This window comes from Patiria miniata, unplaced genomic scaffold (assembly GCF_015706575.1).
Source record: "Patiria miniata isolate m_02_andy unplaced genomic scaffold, ASM1570657v1 HiC_scaffold_10, whole genome shotgun sequence".
In the NCBI taxonomy this organism is placed as follows: Eukaryota; Metazoa; Echinodermata; class Asteroidea; order Valvatida; family Asterinidae; genus Patiria; species Patiria miniata.
The window spans coordinates 7,196,805-7,216,664 of NW_024037048.1; the positions used below are offsets into that span (position 1 = coordinate 7,196,805).

Consider the following 19,860-nt stretch of genomic DNA (forward strand, 5'->3'; position numbering starts at 1 on the left):
TGAAAAGGAGGTGGTTTGAAACATGGTGTAAAAATTATTCCATCTGGCATGGTGTCATTTTGAGGAAAGTGAGATTTTGTTGGCTTGCACTCCATGGAGAATTTGATTATAATAAAATACTGCCATTTTAATTGACCCACAGACAAATATTTTTATTCATAAATTGTATTTAAAAAAACCCAACATTGAGCCAATGAAATACACAATTCCTTTCTTACAAAATACTCCACTTGGCTTGAGCAACTGCAGGTTAGAATAAAATAAAACTGATTCCCAAAATGATTCCCAAAGGATTGGAAGTGCTTGTAGTAGCCTTTATCTGCCCCCTCAAACTACATTCTCTACTGGACACTTAAGAACAAATATGTGATAATTGATCATAGAGAGAGATCCAAGTGGCAAACGACTTTACATTTACCGAGAATAATATGTTGTTTTTTTGGGGGGGGGGAGGGTTGCCTTTTTTTTGGGGGGGGGGGGTTCTTTACTGGGTTAATTGCGAGTCGATTTGGAACAGAAACATGACTGGAATTGCAAACAAATCCACGTAGGAGTTGCCCAAGCTTACACTTCATTAACTGATCACAGTGTTCTTTAAGTGCCACAGATACCAGCTTGCGCCACTCAGCAAACTCACCTCTCCTCGTGGTGAGATGGTTGCCAACGTGTCCACCTGGAACAGTGAGGTCCCCGATTCCTGCCGGGGGCCAAAGTTGGCCGTCTCATCACCCCCGATACCCGCCTCGACATCATCCCAAGACATGGCTGAGGAGGAATAAAAAAAGGAGCCTTTGAAATTGAAGATGGGAAAACAAATCATCCATGATTGCCAGTAAGGCCACTTGGGACTAATAATGCCTTTTCCTGGTGGAGATGGTATTGTCCGTCCCGTCATGGAATACCTACTAATCATGGCATCCACGAGAGGTCAATCACGAAGCTGTCTCCTGGAGAGCAAACTATCTGCTGGTTGTTTTAGGTGATTTCAAATGACGTCCCCCCCCCCCCCCCCCCCCAAAAAGTGTCTTTTTCATTCTTAATAATATGGAACAGGGTACTACACTACATGATTACCAAAATTTGGATTTTTGTACCAACACTCGGATGCCGTTCAAAATTGCAAAAAAAATAAAAATAGGGTCACCAAATCAGAATTAAAACTTTAAAGAAGACTGTTTGTTTCAGAAGTTATTTATGCGCATATCAATTGTTCTCAATTTGGGACTGAGAAATATTTCCAATTTTGTTAGGAAATACTTTGAAATTTTCTTGACTGAATGACTCTCACCTCGGAAAGATTCCCATATCTACATGTACTATCTAGCCATCGCTTGTCACCCTGTGCACAAACCCTATGGGACTAGGCCTAGTCTGAAAATTTTTAAGTGTTTTCTTACCAGTAAAAACTTTAATATTTTCTCAGCTAAATTTTACTTTTTTAGGGCGATCATGAAGTGTAGGGCCCGGCCGGTTCCTTTAATGGGAACAAAATCCACTTAAAATTATTGGACTACCAAACTAGTTGGCGACATTCTCAATAAACAGGTAGGGCCTACATGTATGTCATAGATAAAGGGGAAGGGTTTTGATTTTTGACGGAAATTTGGGGGTAAAATGACGATGACAGCGCGGCGACAACACACGACCCAAAAAATAAAGATGGCGATCACCGCGCGATGTACCGTGAGCGCACACGGCGCGCTGAATCGCAAGGCACAAACCGCGCAGGAAAATCATGATTTCTACCCAAAGAATCTGTTCAAAATTGCAAGACGGGTGTCATGACATTAGAATTGAGAAAAGTCTGCTTTTGATTGTAAACTAAAGGGCAGTAAAGGTGATTTTTGAGCTATAATTATAAAGTATAAAAAACATTTTTGACTCTAATTTGATCAAAACAAAACAGCGGCCCTACACTTCATGATCGCCCTTTTTAGGGCATATTATCACTTTTTGATTGCTAATAGGTCACTGAAGCCTGGGGGAAAATGGCCAGATACGGGTCTTTCCTGTATCTGTATCTGTATCTGTAGGTGTACGTTGCAAGAAACCAATTCTGGCATAAGAGCAACGGGAGAGAGAGAGGGTGTTCACTGTACAGAAACTTATTGAGAGAGAGGTCCGCGGCTGATGAGGGATTTGAAGGTGTCAACAGAGTCGGCTTGGACTACGCATTCCTCTAGATGGTTCCAGTCAATTATAGTTCTGTTGAAGAAGGAGTACCTGAATTGATCTGTGTTGCTCCGAGGAACTCTGTAGCACCTTGAGTTGACAGCTATGGAGCTTTCAATGGAGTGTGTTGTTGCAGAGTTGAAAAGTGTTCTTGGTCGAATTTGTCTCCCAGGTTTTTTAGATGTTAGGTAGAGCTGAGATGGTATGGCTGGCACTAGCCCCTTAACCACTTTGTACATGAATGTGAGTCGTAATTGTTTCCTTCTGTCTTGCAGAGATGGTAGTTGTTGATTTTGTAGCATTTTTGTGAGGCAACCGGGCTTCTGTGATCTGTAGTCTCCGGTGATGAAGCGTACAGCTCGATGTTGGATGCGTTCCAGTCGGTCAATATTGGCTTTTATGTAAGGGTCCCACACTGTAGCTCCGTATTCCAAGATTGGTCGTACCAGAGCTAGATAGGCAGTTCTTCTGCAGTTGACTGGGCAACCCCTAAGGTTTCTGCGAAGAAAACCTAAAGTGGAGCCAGCCTTCTTGGATATACTGGATATGTGTGTATTCCATTTGAGGTCCTCAGAGATGTGTATACCAAGATACCGGTTGCTAGGTACTTGATGAAGAACAGTGTTGTCTAATGTGTAGAAACGTGTTGATTTATTCCTAATGCTGAGAATGTTACATTTTTTGGCATTGAAGCGCATTCCCCATTTTCCCGCCCAAGTTTCCAGGTTTTCGATGTCTTGTTGGAGGATGACATGATCACTGGGGTCATCTATTTGTCGGTACAGCAGGCAGTCATCTGCGAAGAGACGGACTTTGGATGTCACACAGGCTGGAAGGTCATTGATTTGGCAAAGGAACAGCAAGGGACCCAACACTGTCCCTTGGGGGACCCCAGAGTCGACCGGCACTTCCCGAGAAGCTACTCCTTCCAATACCACTCTCATTGTGCGTTGGGTGAGAAAGCAGGTTAACCACTGATGTAGAGGGCCCCTGATGCCGTAGTTGTGGAGCTTGTGGAGGAGTTTGTTGTGTGGGATGGTGTCAAATGCTTTACTGAAGTCGAGTATGGCAATATCAACTTGCTTTTTCTCGTCAAAAGATTTTTGTAGGTCATGTAGTGTAACTGTAAGTTGTGTTTCACAGGAATAGCCACGACGGAAACCATGGTTTAACTGTGTGAGGATTTGGTGATATTCAAGGTGTGAAATGATGTGTTTGTAAATGATATGTTCCAGTTGCTTACAGAGTACTGAGGTTAGGGAGATTGGACGGTAATTCTCGGCTAGGTGTTTGTCTCCTTTCTTGAAAACACAGGATACATTGGCCTTAAGCCAATCTCCAGGTAGGATGCCGGAGTCAAGAGAAGTTTGGTATATTGCTGCAAGACCAGGTGCGATGTTGTCAGCACAATTTTTCAGCACAGCGTTTGGTAGGTTGTCTGGTCCAGGTGCTTTTGCAATGTTAATCTTCTTCAGCAGTTTGGCTACACCGACTGAGTGGACGACGATACGTGGAATTGGTTGATCTACTTTTGTGTTTACTTCTGGGAGATCACGATTTTTGTCCTGTGTAAACACTGACTTGAACTGTTCGATGAGTATTTTTGCCTTAGATGAGCTATTACTGTACAAGGTCCCCTTGTGCTTTAGTGGGGCAACACCGACATTATCTTGGCATCTGTTTTTGATGTATCTCCAGAATGGCTTACTGTTGTTGTTTGCGAGGCTTTCCTGAATGACTTTATTGATGTAGTTCCAGTGGGCTCTTCGGATTTTCCTCCTACATTGTTTTTGGAGGCTACGGTATGCTTCCCATTTGTTGTTTTTCTTTGCACGCTTGTACAGTCTTCTTTTCCTTTTGATCATTTTCACGATGGATTTGTCTAGCCAGGGTAACCAGTTGTTACCTTTCCTGATCTTGTGGGGGATGTGTTTGTCAATTTCGCTTAGTACCGTTGAACAGAATTTTTCCCACATCTGGTGTACGTTGGAGCCGCTTTGTTGCATACTTATGATGTCCTGTGAGAGTGCATCCAAGTTTCCAGCTAAGCTCTCCCAATTGGCTTGTGAGAATTGGTAGTATTTCTTTGGTGCTTGTTTAGTAATAGTCGGTTTAGTTGCTATGTCGGTGATCACAATGTCGTGGTCAGATATCCCTGGTGCAGAAACCGAGGACTTTACAAGGCTTGGGTTTGATGTAAGTACCAGGTCCAGTAAGTTGTCCTCACGCGTGGGTGACATGTGGACTTGAGTGAGGTGAGAAGTTATGTCAAGCAGCATTTGTTGTGTTGTATTGTCTTTGCTCCTTGAGTCAACAATACAGTGCTCCCAATCTATGTCGGGGCAATTGAAGTCACCTGCAAGGATAATTTGCTTATCTTGGAAACCACAGCTTGTCAAAAGTTTGAATGACTTATCCAGTTCATTCAATGTGGTAGTATTTCGGTGGGGCATGTAAAAGGATCCAATGATCAGTTCTTTATTATTTTCCAGTTTTACTTTGACCCATTCGAGTTCACAATTTGTCACAAGTTGCGGGAGCTCAACTGTGACCAAGTTTCGATGAGCAAGTACGAAGACTCCTCCACCTAGGCTACAGCGATCGTTCCTGTAGGCAATGTATTTTTCTGGGAAGATTTCACTTGATTTCACATAACCCTCAGAAGGGTTTCGGCCTGGTTTTATTCCTGTCAGCCAAGATTCGGTTCCACATACAATGTCCGGTTTGATATATTCAATGGCGATGGCAAGTTCTGACCTTTTGGCCAGCACACTCCGGCAGTTTACTGTCATTATTCTTAGATTTTGTGTGCCTGGCCGATATGAGACTGAGCTGTGGGCCCTGGGCATTTGTGTTGCCATGGTTGGGCTACATACTTGTGACAATGTGTAACTTTCCCTAGTTCTTTCATCATCAGTCTGGGTACTTGCTATTGGACTACTTGTCTGCAGTGGTTTAAAGGAATTTTCTGATGATGGTATATTGCCAAGTTCGATGTTCGAGTCGATGTTCAAGTCATCGCTGGGGTAGTGTAGTTCATAACTATGGTATGTAAAGCTATCACAGTTTGTGCTATCACATTTGTGGCATTTCCATTGAATGTTGGAATGATTTAATAATTCAAAGTCAGCTGAGCACAAATCAATGCAGGACTGGTGATACCAGATACTACAGTCGTCACAGGCAACACCTTTGCAGTTCCATGTGACAGGGTACTCACATAATCCACAGGGGTATATGCTGGAATATTTTACACGAGGTCCCGGGTTTGGATGGATGTCACCTGCCATCAATAATGTCATGTTGCTTGCAGGGTTGGAGATAGCTGGATTGTGCTCTGGGATGACTTGTTGATATAGAAGTAGCAAGGAGACAACTGATAAAAACAGATGCAGGGCCATCATGTGTTTGTGCATGACATACATGCATCAGCTCCATGCATATGCGCATAAACCAATCGTCCAAGATGGCTGACCAATATGGCAGTCACAGGCCGACCGTCAGGGTGGTATTTTGGTGCTGGAAAACCAGCCACTGATTAAGTAGACTTCAGCATTTTGAAGATAAAAGGATGGTGTAAGCATTCCCTGTGATGGATGTTGATATTTAAGTTCGTTTTTGTGTCTATCTCGGGTAAAAAGCAGTGATTATCCCTCAAGTTTGCCGCCGATGTTAAGTGCATGACCTCCCTCTCTGAAGCGCCCTCTCTGAAGCTTCCTGACTCTCCATCATGATCATGTCCATAAAGCTTTGTACACAACCGCTGATGTCAGGAAGTGGCGTCAAGTTGCAACATTTTTTTCACAAACTGACAAAGCTCATAGGGTAATCCTTACTTTTAGGACCCCTTTCCTATATAAGGCTAAAAGACTCACCAAAACAGTTGACTAAATGGCACTCAAAAGTGACATTCTGATATTTATTGACACATTTGAACATTTGGCAATGACACCTCTTGAATATCAGCAGGTTTGATTTTGTAGAAAGAGGGTAGGGTTTTGATTTATGAGGGGTTAATTACGACGATGACAAACAGAAAATAAATTTAAAAAGCAAGATGGTGAACTGCCAAAAAAGGTAGGAAAGTCACATTTTCTTTGAAAGTGCTTTCAAAATTATAACTAACATGAGTTTGTCTGAAGAAAAAAGACTTCTTTAGCCTGCAAAAGTCACTTTGGTACTGGACAGTCATCTGCAAAAGTCAGTTTTGAACAGAACTCGTACAAAATAGAGGTGTCCTAAAAGTAAGGATTACCGCTCATAGTTTAGTAATTCGGGTTTTCATCGACAACAACTGAACTCACAGTGTTCCCATAACCATAATGACAAAAAAATTGTGTAAATTTAGTACCTGTTGAGTGTAGTTCGACAGCAGAAGCAGAAGCAGTTCTAAACTGACAGCTGAAATTCCCGCGATATCATGCATGTCGCACTGCAGTGAACCTTCCGATTGAGGGCGCCCTAAATCAAGAACGGTGCCGGCCGTTGTCGCCTGGCATGTGTAGTGTCTCGTTTCTGAAAGAGTTTCTGGAGTAGGTGTGTGGTGAAAAATAATTGATTTCATTTGCAGTAGTGTATATACGTAGCTCGGGGTAAACTTCTAGGGGTTTACCCGTTTACCCATGGGGACACAATTGCACAAGTAATTTTCGTGGGGGGGGGGGGGGGGGGGGGGGGTACACAAACTTGACAAAGCCTTAGGCTGGGCTAGCCCCATAATGTGGCCAGTTTACTGGACTGCCTCCGTAAACATAGGCCACACATCCACATGTACAAAAATCGTGTCGACGGAGCCAAATTTTGATTTTCACATTTAGGCTTAGTTTGTAGGGTTTTTTTGCTTTAGAAGCATACTCACCCTCTTTATAGGCTAATCAGAAAGTGCTGCCTTTTTCAGATGTATATTTTTCGTGAAATTTCCAGATTCATTTTTACACGTTTGCGTATCAAAATTTCAACATGAAATTTCACAAAAATTAGACATCTGAAAAAGGCAGCACTTTCTGATTAGCCTATAAAGAGGGTGAGTATGCTTCTAAAGCAAAAAAATCCTACAAACTAAGCCTAAATGTGAAAATCAAAATTTGGCTCCGTCGACACGATTTTTGTACATGTGGATGTGTGGCCTATGTTTACGGAGGCAGTCCAGTAAACTGGCCACATTATGGGGCTAAGGCTGGGCTAGCTCTACTGAGTGGAGCGTTGAATTACGGGTACCCCTCCATACCCCTCGGGTACCCGTAATTCAACGCTCCACTCAGTAGAGCTAAGGCTGGGCTAGCCCCACTAGTGTGTGGCCGTCGGTTAGCCCCACTGGTGTGGCCGTCGGTATGCTGCGCTGAACCTAAGCCTTGGTTCAGCGCAGCATACCGACGGCCACACTAGTGGGGCTAGCCGTCGGTATGCTGCGGCCACACCTGTGGGGCTAAGGCTGGGCGGGCTGGGGCGCCGGGCATAGGTGGGCCTACTATGCTGTTACTTTTTTCAATCCCAGATTTTAAGTGGGGGGGGGGGGGGGGGGGGGGGGGGGGGGAGGGGGGCATGGTCCACTTGTCCCCAATAATTTATGCCACAGGCACAGTTCATGATCATGGGCAGCTTAGTTCAGGGTTGGGAATGGGGAGCTGTTGTCAGTGTGTGACTGTTGACAGATTGTCTAACACTGTAACAGACTAACTTATTAACGTAAGAGATTTCTAATTGTCAGTATGGTCAATATGGTGGTGTACCCTAACGTGGCGCACTTCGAAGCATACCCAAATTTCCTCGTGTAGTGTTGCCAAACCTCTTTGTTGACAAACCTCAAATTCATGCAGTGAAATACTGGTACTTTTACCTTATTAATGCTTGCTGTTTAACCTCTGTGAACAATTTCGGTTTCATAAAATTTAAGCCGAAATTAAAAAACGGTGGCGTCCGGAAATTGGGCACAATTTGGCGGAGTGTTCCCTAACGTGGCGCACTTAAATAAATCTCGGGAAATTCCAAATTAACATTTAAGAATTTCTGAAAACGTGATAAATTCTGATAAATCATTATTATCTCTACTTACATACCCAGCCAGATGTTTGTCACAAAATTATTTTCTTATTTTTCGGGGCATTTTCAAAGGGTTCACTTTGCACTTGAAAATAAAATCGGAAAATCACGCCAAAATAAGTTTTTCTTTTAACTTTGTAGCGGGTAAATAAATTCGCGATTTATGAACGGGAGTGTTTATAACTTGATGAAATTTCACTTTCTGTGAAATTTCAGTTAAAACTTTTGCTCTAGCTAGGCGCTACAGGCGAAAAATCTAAGTGCGCCACGTTAGGGGGCGCGCCACGTTAGGGTACATCAACAATACTACTTACTAGCATAGACAATTTTGAGCAATAGGCTAAAACTTCACAATTGTCACACTGATCTTCAAGGTCCTTGAATTCCGAAGTTATTCCAAAACAATCCAGTAAATTGCACATGTTAATTGATGATGAAAATGACGCAGGTGTGTTCTTTCAATAAACCTTTATGATATGCCTTTGGAATTTTCCGTTGGTACTATACTAGATCGTTTTTCTTTGTTCGGCAAAGCGCGCACAAGCACTGGCACGACGTACACGTGCACGCGGTTGCTATAATTCTTCGGATCGGTAGCTGCAATCGGCTAGGGGAAAATGTGTCTCGGACGCTGAATTCAGGCCCAATTCAAAACATGATTCAGCAACTTTTGATTTGAAATCGAGATCCTAGAATGCTGTTTTTCGCGGAATATACAGCTGAAGCTGAGCTGAAACTTCATCAGATTAGTTGTTCAGCACCCTTCTTTAGATTTTGAGCACATTTGTTGCTTCAAATAAACAAAATACACAAATTACAAATGATGGACTGTACCTTTAACTGGAGGATTTTATTTCTTGTTTTAATTACAGATTAACAATGAAGTAATAATCAGTATTCCTTGAAACTGACAGCAGCAAACAAGATATGTTTTTCAGCTCATAGTGGACCTCGCATTGCCGTCAAACAAAATGAGCTCTTGCAAAAGCAGACTGTTACTGCGGTGTTCCGTAAGGTATGGCCTTTTGCCATTCATCAGCAGCAGGCCTCCATTGGCATGTCAAAGAACTGGGGTTTCATTGCTGCTGTGCCGGCACCAGCAGAGTGACAGCAGCAGCAACAGCAGCAGCAGTACTGACACTAGTAAGAAGGAGCCCTACTCCAAGTTCCTGACCCGCAACTTGAAAATGTGGGGCGGGGAAATCTACGACAGACTAGTTTGCTCAAATCTGGACACTATGTTCGACACCACGCGGTCGATGTGGCGGTTCGCCGGCACAGACAGCTTCAAGGATTTCCAGGTGCTCACGGACCAGGACATCGGCGGCCAGAGCTGGGCCAAGCTTGAGCCCAGCCGCAACAACAAACTGCTGTTTCACGGCAATCTGTGCACGACCGTACCACGGGACGGGGAAACTGCAAGGAGCGGTTATTGCTCACTGAAGTCTAAACAGCAGTTTGTAAGTTAGCAGTAAAGACATTGATTTACGTCACCCTGACGTAAAATTCTATCTTATGAATAGTAAACACATTCTTCTGATGATGGTGCCTTCAGAAAGTATAAACTGATGTAGCTCCTGTTCATCACAGCACCACTCTTTTCTTTTACTAGTGATAGTCACTTTCACATTGTGTATCCACAAAGGCTTTTCAAAGTTGTGTGTACTGTTTACCTTGGAAAGCCTAAAATCACATGTATCTGAATCCAGTTACGAGAACCTCGAAATTTTGTGTACTTGTATGTTTTCTCTGTTTTCCCAAAATTAAGAGTCTCCACTGAGCTGAAGTTTGTGGACACCCTACTAAGGATTTTTGAGCAATTTTGTTGCTTCAAACGAAAAGAAATGCACAAAAAGCAACTGATCCTACAGGCATGTACCTTATATACTTGGATTTCATTCAATAGGTCTCTCTCAAATGACGTCACTTACTACAGACCAGCCACGTGCATCGGCATTTTGAACGTCAACTTGCATGATGCGCATCGGCTGTGTCGTATTTCGAACACATTTCGAGCAACAAGCATGGGTGTTTGGAACATTTTCAACACTGCGTAATGCGTGCTTGATTGCGTAAAATACGCAGTTGCAGTTCTCCTACGGAGATGGCTGTCTTTGAGAGAGACCTATTGGTACTGGGTATTTGTGGAAGATGAAAATCTGCATTGTTCATTAGCAAAATATAGCAATAATATAACAAAAATCCTCAACAGTGAGTTTGGAAGCTGCATAGTTCCTAATAAATGTTTCAAAATACTTGTTGCTGCTGACACTACCTGAACTACAATGCAGTGGGTAAAATTATGGTTAGACGTTCAACATTTTCTTACCATTTACCAAAAATCAATTTTTGCTAGCATCAGAGGTTATTCATCTGGCTATTCGTCTGGTAATTCATGTTGACCACTGAAATACCAAATGCATGTAGAAGACAGAATTCATAAAATTTAATACCAAAAACTACACGTTCTTATAAAAATTACAGGTGTCATTCAATCGCAAGAAACACATGGACCTGACTCCCTTCAACTCCCTCAACCTACGGCTCCGCGGGGACGGCCGGGCCTACATGGTGAACATCATGACAGAAGGTTACTTCACCGATTACCATGACGACATTTGGAGCTACTTTCTATTCACGCGAGGAGGGCCCTATTGGCAGGATGTCTCGGTTAGTAGCATCGCGGAATCTTTCATATTTTAACAGTTTGACCTGAGAAAACAGGATAGTACTGCGCCAAACTTGTCTTGAAGCTATTGATGTCATTATCAAAACAAAGTATTCAAGGTTTGAGCCCTTGAGGTGCATGTTTCTGTTCATTTCCAGCGCCAGAAAATTCAACATAATTGTCTCCTTTTGAAAGCCTCTGATCATCAAAATGTCAAGGTTTTTGTGAAAATATGTTCAAGAAAACTATTAAATATAGTTTGACCAAGATTTCATTTGACAGTCTATACCCATCGTTTATGGTATCTTACTCCATTTATGTGGAGTACCTTGGCCTTGTAGTTTGGAACATTTAATTCATGGTCTGCGGGTAATTCTGCAGGTCGTGGGTTAAATCGAGCCCAGCCTGGGATTATGGTTCGTGTGCCCTTGGGCAAGGCACTTTGTCACTAATTGCTTCTCTCCACCCAGGAGTAAATGGGTACCTGTGAGGGCAGAGAGGGTTATTGTGGTTGATTTTAGCTGCTTTGTGCTGAAATGGCATCATCGAGCTGTACATGTATACTCCCCAGGGAGCTGAGATGGTATTTGGAATATTTCATTGGCCCAAATGGGCAGGGTAATGATGATGTAGCGCCTTGAGCACCAATACCGGTGGATACTTCCGCTTTATTATTACATGTATTATTATTTCTGATTCTGCCCATACAGATCCCCTTCTCCAAGTTCTTCTTGTCCAGCCGGGGGCGCATCCAGGACAGACAGGCAGCTGTGGATCTAGAGCTGGTCAATGCCATCGGGCTGACAATGGCCGACGCCATTGATGGGGAATTTGCACTGGAGATAGACTCCATCGCAGCCTCATATGATGCCACGCACACAGAGGAGTTCGCTTATGAGATGTACCACAAGTAGAGTGGCACTGTGACTGTCAGTGTAGTCTTGGTCCAAGACTGGATTTCAATGTTATATTCCTCTAATACAGCCGGTCCGTGACAAGCGCACTAAAGCCGCTGCAGTAGAGGTAGCTATCAACATGATGAATCAAATCCAGTTCTTGGAACATCGGCAGCACTACCCTAATAAGGAAACTCTGAGCATACCTCATGCACGTGTATGAGCTTGAATACAGGCTCATGATGTATGCTCAGAATTTCCTGGGTAGCTCTGCCAAAGTTCTCAAGGGTGGATTTGATTCATCTCGTTGATGGCTCAGTCTCTTCTGCCGCGGTGGCTTTAACACGCTTGTCAGGGACTGGCTGTATACGGAAAATAAAACCAAATCTGTGTTGGACCAAGACTATGTCTACTGGCACTTTTCTCATCCGACTTGAGGGGCCCCTGCAGAACTACTATGTGATGATTCATGTAAACTGTGAGGGCTTTTGGTGACACTTCATGTAATGCACACATGCTTAATTGCCAAACAGGCTTTTATGCTTCCCCACTGTCCAGGAATGACTGGAGATCTGATTTCGTACGTGTATTTGAGGAGAGGAAACACCCTTTAGCTTCCAAAATTGTCATGGTTGCTTTTCTCTTTGATGGTTCTGTCTTCCCTGTAGCGTGATTGGCTTTGTTCTCAAGCACATAATTTTACCTAAGGAATGCAGTGGTTATTTAAATATGCATAACTATTTTGAATAGTGAACCCCACATTGGAGGTCATTATGATGACCATGTGTTTGTCGTCCGCTGACTCCTTTATATTTGACTAAGCCTCGGATAGCTAGTCCTAGAGTCCTAATCAATTGGTTTCAAAATGACTATTCACTTGGTCATTTTATGCATGTGGCCTACACAATGGGCCAGATTTAGCCAGTTCATTAGGTTACGAGGTAATTCACAAACAAGTCAGTCGAGTACAAAGAGGACTATAGACTAGCCTCTCTGGGACCAGCGAAAGGGACACTTATTAGAATTTTTAACATTTTGACAAGCTTTGATCCTTTGCCTCCATTTCCAACAATGTCACTGTTCACACTTTAAATAACATGTAGCTGGTTTGAGCTGGTTACTTTATTTGTAAGAGAAAGACATGTACATGCAGGTCACGTTGGAATCATCCTTCAATGTGGTTCTGTCTTCCAATAAATAATTGTTTGGGGGTAAATTTATTGTAAAAGGCTAATTTCCCAGTAATTCAACTTCATGGGTATCATGCACTGCAATGTTTGGTTTGTATCACCTGTGCAGTAATAAATAAAACACTGAAGGTTTTTACGTGTAATTTCAATGTCCTACATTGTACTCTCATGATTGTCCCTGTTTACTCTGTAATGTTGTGTATAACACCTACAGTACATACAAACAAATGCTAAGTGAACGGACTACATTGTACATTGTATGCATCAGCATTTATTGATTTACAAACTATAAGGCACATCTGGACATGCTGGATAGTAGGAATGTTGAGACCAATGAAGGAAATAAACTCCTATTTAGCAATATCAGACAAATTATCAATTTCCGTCCAAATTTCTCTGATCTGTTTTGAATAACTGAATAATCAATTAATTCTTCTGCACACGCAGGCCTGTTAATTTGCATATTTGAATGCGCAGTACATCACCATGGAACACCTTGGGAGGCCAGTTTTACCACACCACTCGAAGCAGTCAATATTTGTATGATATCACACAGCTGTTGTGGATCTACCCATTGAATGGCTTGAAAATGGTGGATTTTGTCCGTAGATGCAATATCTTTTCTCTATGAAAAAAAAATGTATTAACAGGCATACATATATATATTCAACAAAAAATTTATTAAGATTAAGATTTGGTCTGTTTATCCTAATAAATTTAGAGAAATTCAATATCACTGGTTGAATAATTTCCACAAAATGGAATACTCTTTGATTCGAAAAATTATAAATATGTTTCTGTACATCTATCTACAAGGTAAATCACAAATTCTCCAATTTAAAACAAAAAATCCTCAACCCAACTAAGCGTTGTAATTGTCTTGTAACAGACTAAAAACTAAAAATATCAAATTAATTTATTGATTTTTGTGCAGCAGCCACTTTTAAACATTAACTTCTTTTCCCGGTTTTTTTTACATCCATCCAAATGAAAACAAACAAACCAAAAGAAAACAAATAAACCAACCAACTAACCAAAACAAAACAAAACAGAGCACAAATGTGCTAGTATACAAATACAACATTGTTTGTGGGGAAATAGTGAAAACTAATGTTTTGGGTGTTGGGTGATCTCCCGAGGCGAAGCTGAGGGAGACAGTCCCAATCATCCAACACCGAGGGATCATTCGTTTTCACTATTTCCCCGGAAAAACATGTTGTATTTGTTTTACTCTAACTCATAAATATTCATCAGGCAGCTGAGGTTTCATTGGTCGAATGGACCAATGAAATACCCTGTTTGTGATCATGCAGCACTTTTTACTGATACATTATATATAAATTGTGTAAAATTTCACCCAGTTCTTCCTCGGTTATAATCGCAATGCAAGCACCACCGGTCGCCATTTTGATTCAGACCGTAATAGACGTAATGGGTACGATCTTGCAGTGCCATGTTGTTTCCCATCATGCCTTGCGCGATCATAACCCCTGGAATTGTGTAATTTAAATGTGCCAAAATACGGTACATTATAATTAGGGCTGCAGTTTATCCGTTTTACGTGCCGACGCCATCTTCAAAATGTTAAAAGTTGTGATTTTGAAGAATAAATCCTTTCAAACACAACGTTTGGACGTTGTGTTAATTAGCAAAGATTTGTATTAAATGTACGTACCCCTTTCGTGTCTTTACAACCACAGATACAGGTTTTTTTTTAGCGAAACACGCGGCTGACATAATCCATATCGTACAGGCATCGCGACTTTTAAATCATTATTTTTTTTTCGTACGTGACGTTACGTGCAAAGCTAAGCACGCAAGCGCGAGCGCATTATGGGCGCGCCCGGCGTGCAATCTTCGAAATGCCCGCGCAGTACGCTGTGAATAGCCATTCAGTGTCATTTACGTCATCATCACAGCGAGGGGTTAGTGTAAGGAACGAGCATGCGCCCCTGGAGTCGAGGCTGATCACAATTGTCCTCACTGGTGATCTCCACAGTACGCACAGAAAGCACATGCGTCGTCGGTAAAAAGATAACACAGTACTGGAACAAATCTATGGCTGCGACCCAGGTGTGCAATAGTACCTCCCTGGTTTTTGCGCATCACGCAGGCATACATGTAGGAAGACACGGTGAAATAGTAAAAACTTTCACACAGTTGTGTTGCTGGAATGTACCAATGAAATACCGCGGCTGCCTAATGAATATTCATAAGGTATAGTAATAAGTGATACTAACTTCCTCACTATGAGGATGTAATGGACATCTACTTTACAAAACCCAAAACCTTTTTACCCTCATCGAAAAATATTGCACAGGTAATCTGTCGCATTCTTATAAAAATAGATGATATGAAAAATCTGCACAATTACAACTAGGACTATTCACTGGAAGTACCTGAGCTTGGTTCCCATTTTATGATGGTCAGAAATTCTCAAATTAAGTGTGCGAATGTTTAATAATTTTTTTTCAAAGCAAAGAGATAAAGTCAGAGGCTATCAGCTTCGGTCCAAAAATTGGGCCACTGGTATCAAATGATCGAAAAAAGCAATGTTCATAGAGATTTTTGGCAAGGTATACACATCTAGAATTGGAAAGTGTGTGATAGCTTTGTAGTGTAAGCGTTGGCAGTCTTTTAGGTGTTATCCCTTTTTTTTTTCTTTTTTCAAAATGGTCGCCAATATGCTTGAACCGGATTAATTATATGTGGTAACAAGCATGTTTTGGCTGCCATTTAAAACAAAAAAAGTGATAGCACCCTAAAAGCTGCCACTGCTGCAATGCTATCACATATTTTCCAACTACAGGGGTGCATACCTTGCCAAAAATCACAATGACCATTATTCCCCTCACTTGATACTGACCAAACCCCAGGCTGATGGCCTATCAGACATTTCTAAAAACATGTATAATATAAATGTACAAGCTTTTTTTGAATAAAAATTTGTGACAGATTTTGTTTTTAACATATAAAACTTGACCAACTGTAATTTGCACAAACTCGGCACGTCAGGTGTGTAAGCAATGCATTCAAATGTCCCTCACAGTGGTCGACCCTAACTCTCCCTCTGAATCTGTTGAAAGGGCACGGAGTCCGTAGTTTTTAAATTACGTACTCGATGAACAAACAAAGTGTTAGGGCATTTTTGCACAGAGCAGGTCGCATTTGAAAAATAGTTTTGCTTGAATGTGAACGTTTCAGTTCCTGCCTAACTGTGCTCAATGCCTGTTCTGCATGTACACCTCCTTGTCCTTCACGTAGCCAAACTTCTCATAGAATGGAATGTTGCTCTCCGCGCACTCCAGTGTGGTCTTGTAGCATCCCAGGTCCTGGCTTAGGAGCGTCAGCACTGACATGAGTCTGGAAAGTTTGAACAAAGAAAAAGCAAAGACGGGTCGACAAAAACTGATAACGTTCATGATGAGGATAATTGCTTGGTGGGATTTTTGCATTTCATTTGCTTTTCATGCATTTTGTTTGTTTCCAATAATACCACCACTCAAAATCCATAGAAGAATGTTCAAAACCTGTTGAAGTTTCAGCTCAGTGGATATTACATTCCACTCTCGCTAATGCAAACACTGTTAATATAAATTCTGGTTTTAACAACATAAACCCTTGGTTCCGACTGTGCTTTATGTGCACAATGAATGGGACCGGCACTTCTCTTAAAACAAAATTCTGATATAACAAACATTTTGGCTCGGTCCAGCTGAGTTTGTATTAACGAGAGTTGAATGTACACTTTTCGAGAAAACATTGAAAAACATGCACAACCTTTTGATCACAAAACACGATGTTGTTTATAGAACTCTACATTTCCAATGATCAGTTAATTGACAAAGTATAGGCAGTACAAGCTGCCGTGATGACAAATCTAATCTATACTTACAGTTTGCCAAGCTGCTGCCCCCTGTAATCTTTGTTGACCACAACTTCTTCTATCCGCCCTCTCTGTGTTCAAATAGGAAAAAAGAAAACTACTAAATCTAATGACTTCATTAAGAAGAAAAGCCATGATGAAATTCATAGTCTAATGAAACACTGTTTACCAATCTGAACCTTAATCCAATAAGATCCTCAAAATTCAGGTTTCTGAAGATTTTGCAGGATTAGGGAAGGTACAGCCACCGTTACCTTAAATTGGACATGTGGTTGAGGAAGATGACAAACTTTTTCCAGCAGCAAAGCCGAGGGCATTTTGTCAACTTCCCATACCGTGGGAGCCGATATCGACTATAAACCCTGTTATATTTGGTCTACTATGCAGAATACATATTTACCATCACTTGGTAAAGTTATGCATGAGTTATCTCAGCTGAACATTTCTGTACGTAAAAAAAAAACCAACCGTACATGCCGCCATCTTTTCGTATGGCTATGGCGATGTTAGCGCATGCGCACTACCCCCATGCATGCCATGTGCTAAACTCTCACGTGGGCGATTGGTAAATAGCAAAACTAGCAGCTAATACGTGATGGTGAATAGATCAGTAAGGAGTCGGCTCTCGCTCATGAATATGTATGAGGTAAAATGAAAGTAGCAGGGTAATCGCTTACCAGGGCACATTCGTGGATGAATTTCTGTTCTAGAATAAGAGTTGCCGTTGCCACAATGAGGTTCCTGCTGGTGTCTTCCACGACTGTGGCATAGTAAATGCCAGTCTCCTTCATGGCATTAAATGTGGCTACATGCAGAAAGGAGATACACATAGAAGGCAAATTATGAAAACAGGAATTAAGATCCTAACAAATCCACATTGAAAATCTGGTGATAACCATCCCAAAATCTAATATTCAATGCCTGCTGTATATGTAATGCCCCAATTATAGCAATGGCCCCTACATGTACTATACATGCTATAGTTGGGACTGTTGGGACTCCAACAATGGTTGGAGAAGTCCTACATATAGTTGGGGCCGTCCCATCTATACTTGGGACCATGCTATAATTGGGCCGTAATGTATACAGCAAGCTATTTGTAGCTTGCACAATGTTGTCTGCTCTGTCTTTAACTTGTACACTTTAGCACTGAATAGTTAAAAATATTCACCACATGATATGAAAGATCTACATGTATCGTTCAATAGGATAATTAATTTATACAAAAAATCCCCAGGACACTCGGAAAAAAGGATATTTGTTTTCACATAAAAAGTGAATTGAATTAAAAGCATTGTTTGACGTTACTCACCCAAATATTTTTCCGGAGTTACTTCTCCAACAATTGTGAGCCCGCTGAGAAGCTGACAATATCCTGTGAAAGTTGTTAAGTGGTATACATTTAAAGGTAGAGCAGATCTTTTGCAGCTATCCAAAAAGTATCTGACAAAATTATGTTGAAAACTTACTTGGTTTAAAGATGGGGATGGCAATAAACTCCCCGTGAAATTATTCTTTCTGGCATGCTGTCATTTTGAAGAAAACAATAAAAAGAAGGCCATTTCCACAGGTGCGTCAAGTGACTGCACTTTTTTTCACCATACATTTATGATGGCTAGTCTCTCCAAATATGATGCAGAAAAAAAATGTGAATTTCAGATGAAAACATATTATTGTTAGAAAATGCTTAGAAAATTTTCATACATCCCCATTCAATGCCATAATAAACATTGTACTAAATGCTAAACCACAAAAGTGGAGTCATGAAACACAGATAATATATATCACATTTTTTCCTTAATTTCAAAAGTAAAAGGCTATTTTAGATGCATACAAAAAAAGCAAAAAATTAGTGTTACGCCCAAATTTAGTTGTTATTTTACCAACTTGGGACCATCCCAACTAAAGTGTTCCAACTGGGACACTTAAGTTGGGACCGTGGTCTACATATACAATGAAGTTGGGGCGTACCAACATCAGCGACAAACCTCTTTCGAAATCTGCTGTACTCAACGGTCTCAGAACCAGCGAATCACCAGGATTGGAAGGTGATGCAGCTGGATGGAATTTAGCCTTTGACCTTTCCTCAAAGTCTATTCTGGACAACAAACTTTTGTCAAACATCAGGGTTTCTTCCATTCCGTTCTGTTTGAAAAGGAAATGGAGAGAATTACAGGTAAAAGATTATTAATGTAATGGTCCCAACTAGCTCATCAGTTCAAAATTAAGAAGGGCCCACCCCAACCATAAGTGTTCCAACCAGCGCAGAACATTTAATTTGGGAGGTCTGAGATTGAAAACTGTTATTTTTGGGGGTTTCAGATGGAACGTGGAGTGCTGTGGCCTCGTGGTTAAGGGCACTGAATTTGTGGTTTGCGGGTAAAGCTGCAGGTTGTCGGTCATGGTGCGAGTGCCCTTGGGCAAGGCACTTTGTCACTCATTGCTTCTCTCCACCCAGGAGTAAATGGGTACCTGTGAGGGCAGAGATGGTTATTGTGATTGGATTACCGGTAGCTTCCTTGCGCCTAACAGGCTGCATCAAGCTGTATACTCCCCAGGGAGCCGAGATGGTTTTTGGAATGTTTCATGGGCCCCACCCCCAAAACATCAGTCATGCATCCCAGCACTTGCATGATGAGTCTGAGGAGAGGGGCGGGGCAGGGGCATTCCTCAAAACATCAACAAATCAATGATCAGCATATAAAAAAACTTTCCTGCTGCTTGTTGTCCTGTGAGTTGTGTTTCATCTTATCATACCAATCTGGCAGTGCACAGCATAAATCATACCTACCTCCATTTTTTTCCTTTGCTTCTAAAATGAGAAGCAACTACGGCGAACTAGTGCAAGGAGCAACCGCACGTCCGTCTTCCTCACCAGTGAATCTGCAACTGATGAATTTGACACGTTTATAGTCTTGTGTCCATCTCTTCTATCGTCAAAATTCGTTTTATAAACTATGGAACCAGACTACACGTTTGAAATCAGGTCCCAGACGCCTATCATTACTT

General features: G+C 41.6%; 3 protein-coding genes across 3 annotated transcripts in view; 1 reads left to right on the top strand and 2 right to left on the bottom strand.

The window, feature by feature from the left end:
* LOC119740449 (kinetochore-associated protein 1-like) overlaps window positions 1-6,610 on the bottom strand; it is a 79,763-nt gene extending 73,153 nt beyond the window's left edge. Inside the window, exons 1-2 of the mRNA XM_038215774.1 lie at window positions 6,524-6,610; window positions 638-765 (exon numbers count right to left, since the gene is read on the bottom strand). Of these exons, the coding sequence (XP_038071702.1) occupies window positions 638-763 (126 nt within the window). The 5' untranslated portion in view covers window positions 764-765; window positions 6,524-6,610. The remainder of the gene's footprint in view (window positions 1-637; window positions 766-6,523) is intronic.
* A 13-nt stretch (window positions 6,611-6,623) lies between these two features.
* Window positions 6,624-13,374, top strand: LOC119736707 (complex I intermediate-associated protein 30, mitochondrial-like). The gene is made up of 4 exons (XM_038210723.1): window positions 6,624-6,708; window positions 9,084-9,671; window positions 10,696-10,881; window positions 11,590-13,374. The coding sequence occupies exons 2-4, from the start codon at window positions 9,183-9,185 to the stop codon at window positions 11,791-11,793; spliced, it is 879 nt and encodes a 292-aa protein (XP_038066651.1). The 5' UTR covers window positions 6,624-6,708; window positions 9,084-9,182; the 3' UTR covers window positions 11,794-13,374.
* A 2,366-nt stretch (window positions 13,375-15,740) lies between these two features.
* On the bottom strand, window positions 15,741-19,763 carry LOC119736735 (glucosamine 6-phosphate N-acetyltransferase-like). Its single transcript, XM_038210750.1, has 6 exons — window positions 19,643-19,763; window positions 18,840-18,996; window positions 18,164-18,226; window positions 17,529-17,656; window positions 16,861-16,922; window positions 15,741-16,328 (listed from the first exon to the last, which is right to left on the bottom strand). The coding sequence occupies exons 1-6, from the start codon at window positions 19,646-19,648 to the stop codon at window positions 16,187-16,189; spliced, it is 558 nt and encodes a 185-aa protein (XP_038066678.1). The 5' UTR covers window positions 19,649-19,763; the 3' UTR covers window positions 15,741-16,186.
* Window positions 19,764-19,860: the final 97 nt, after the last annotated feature.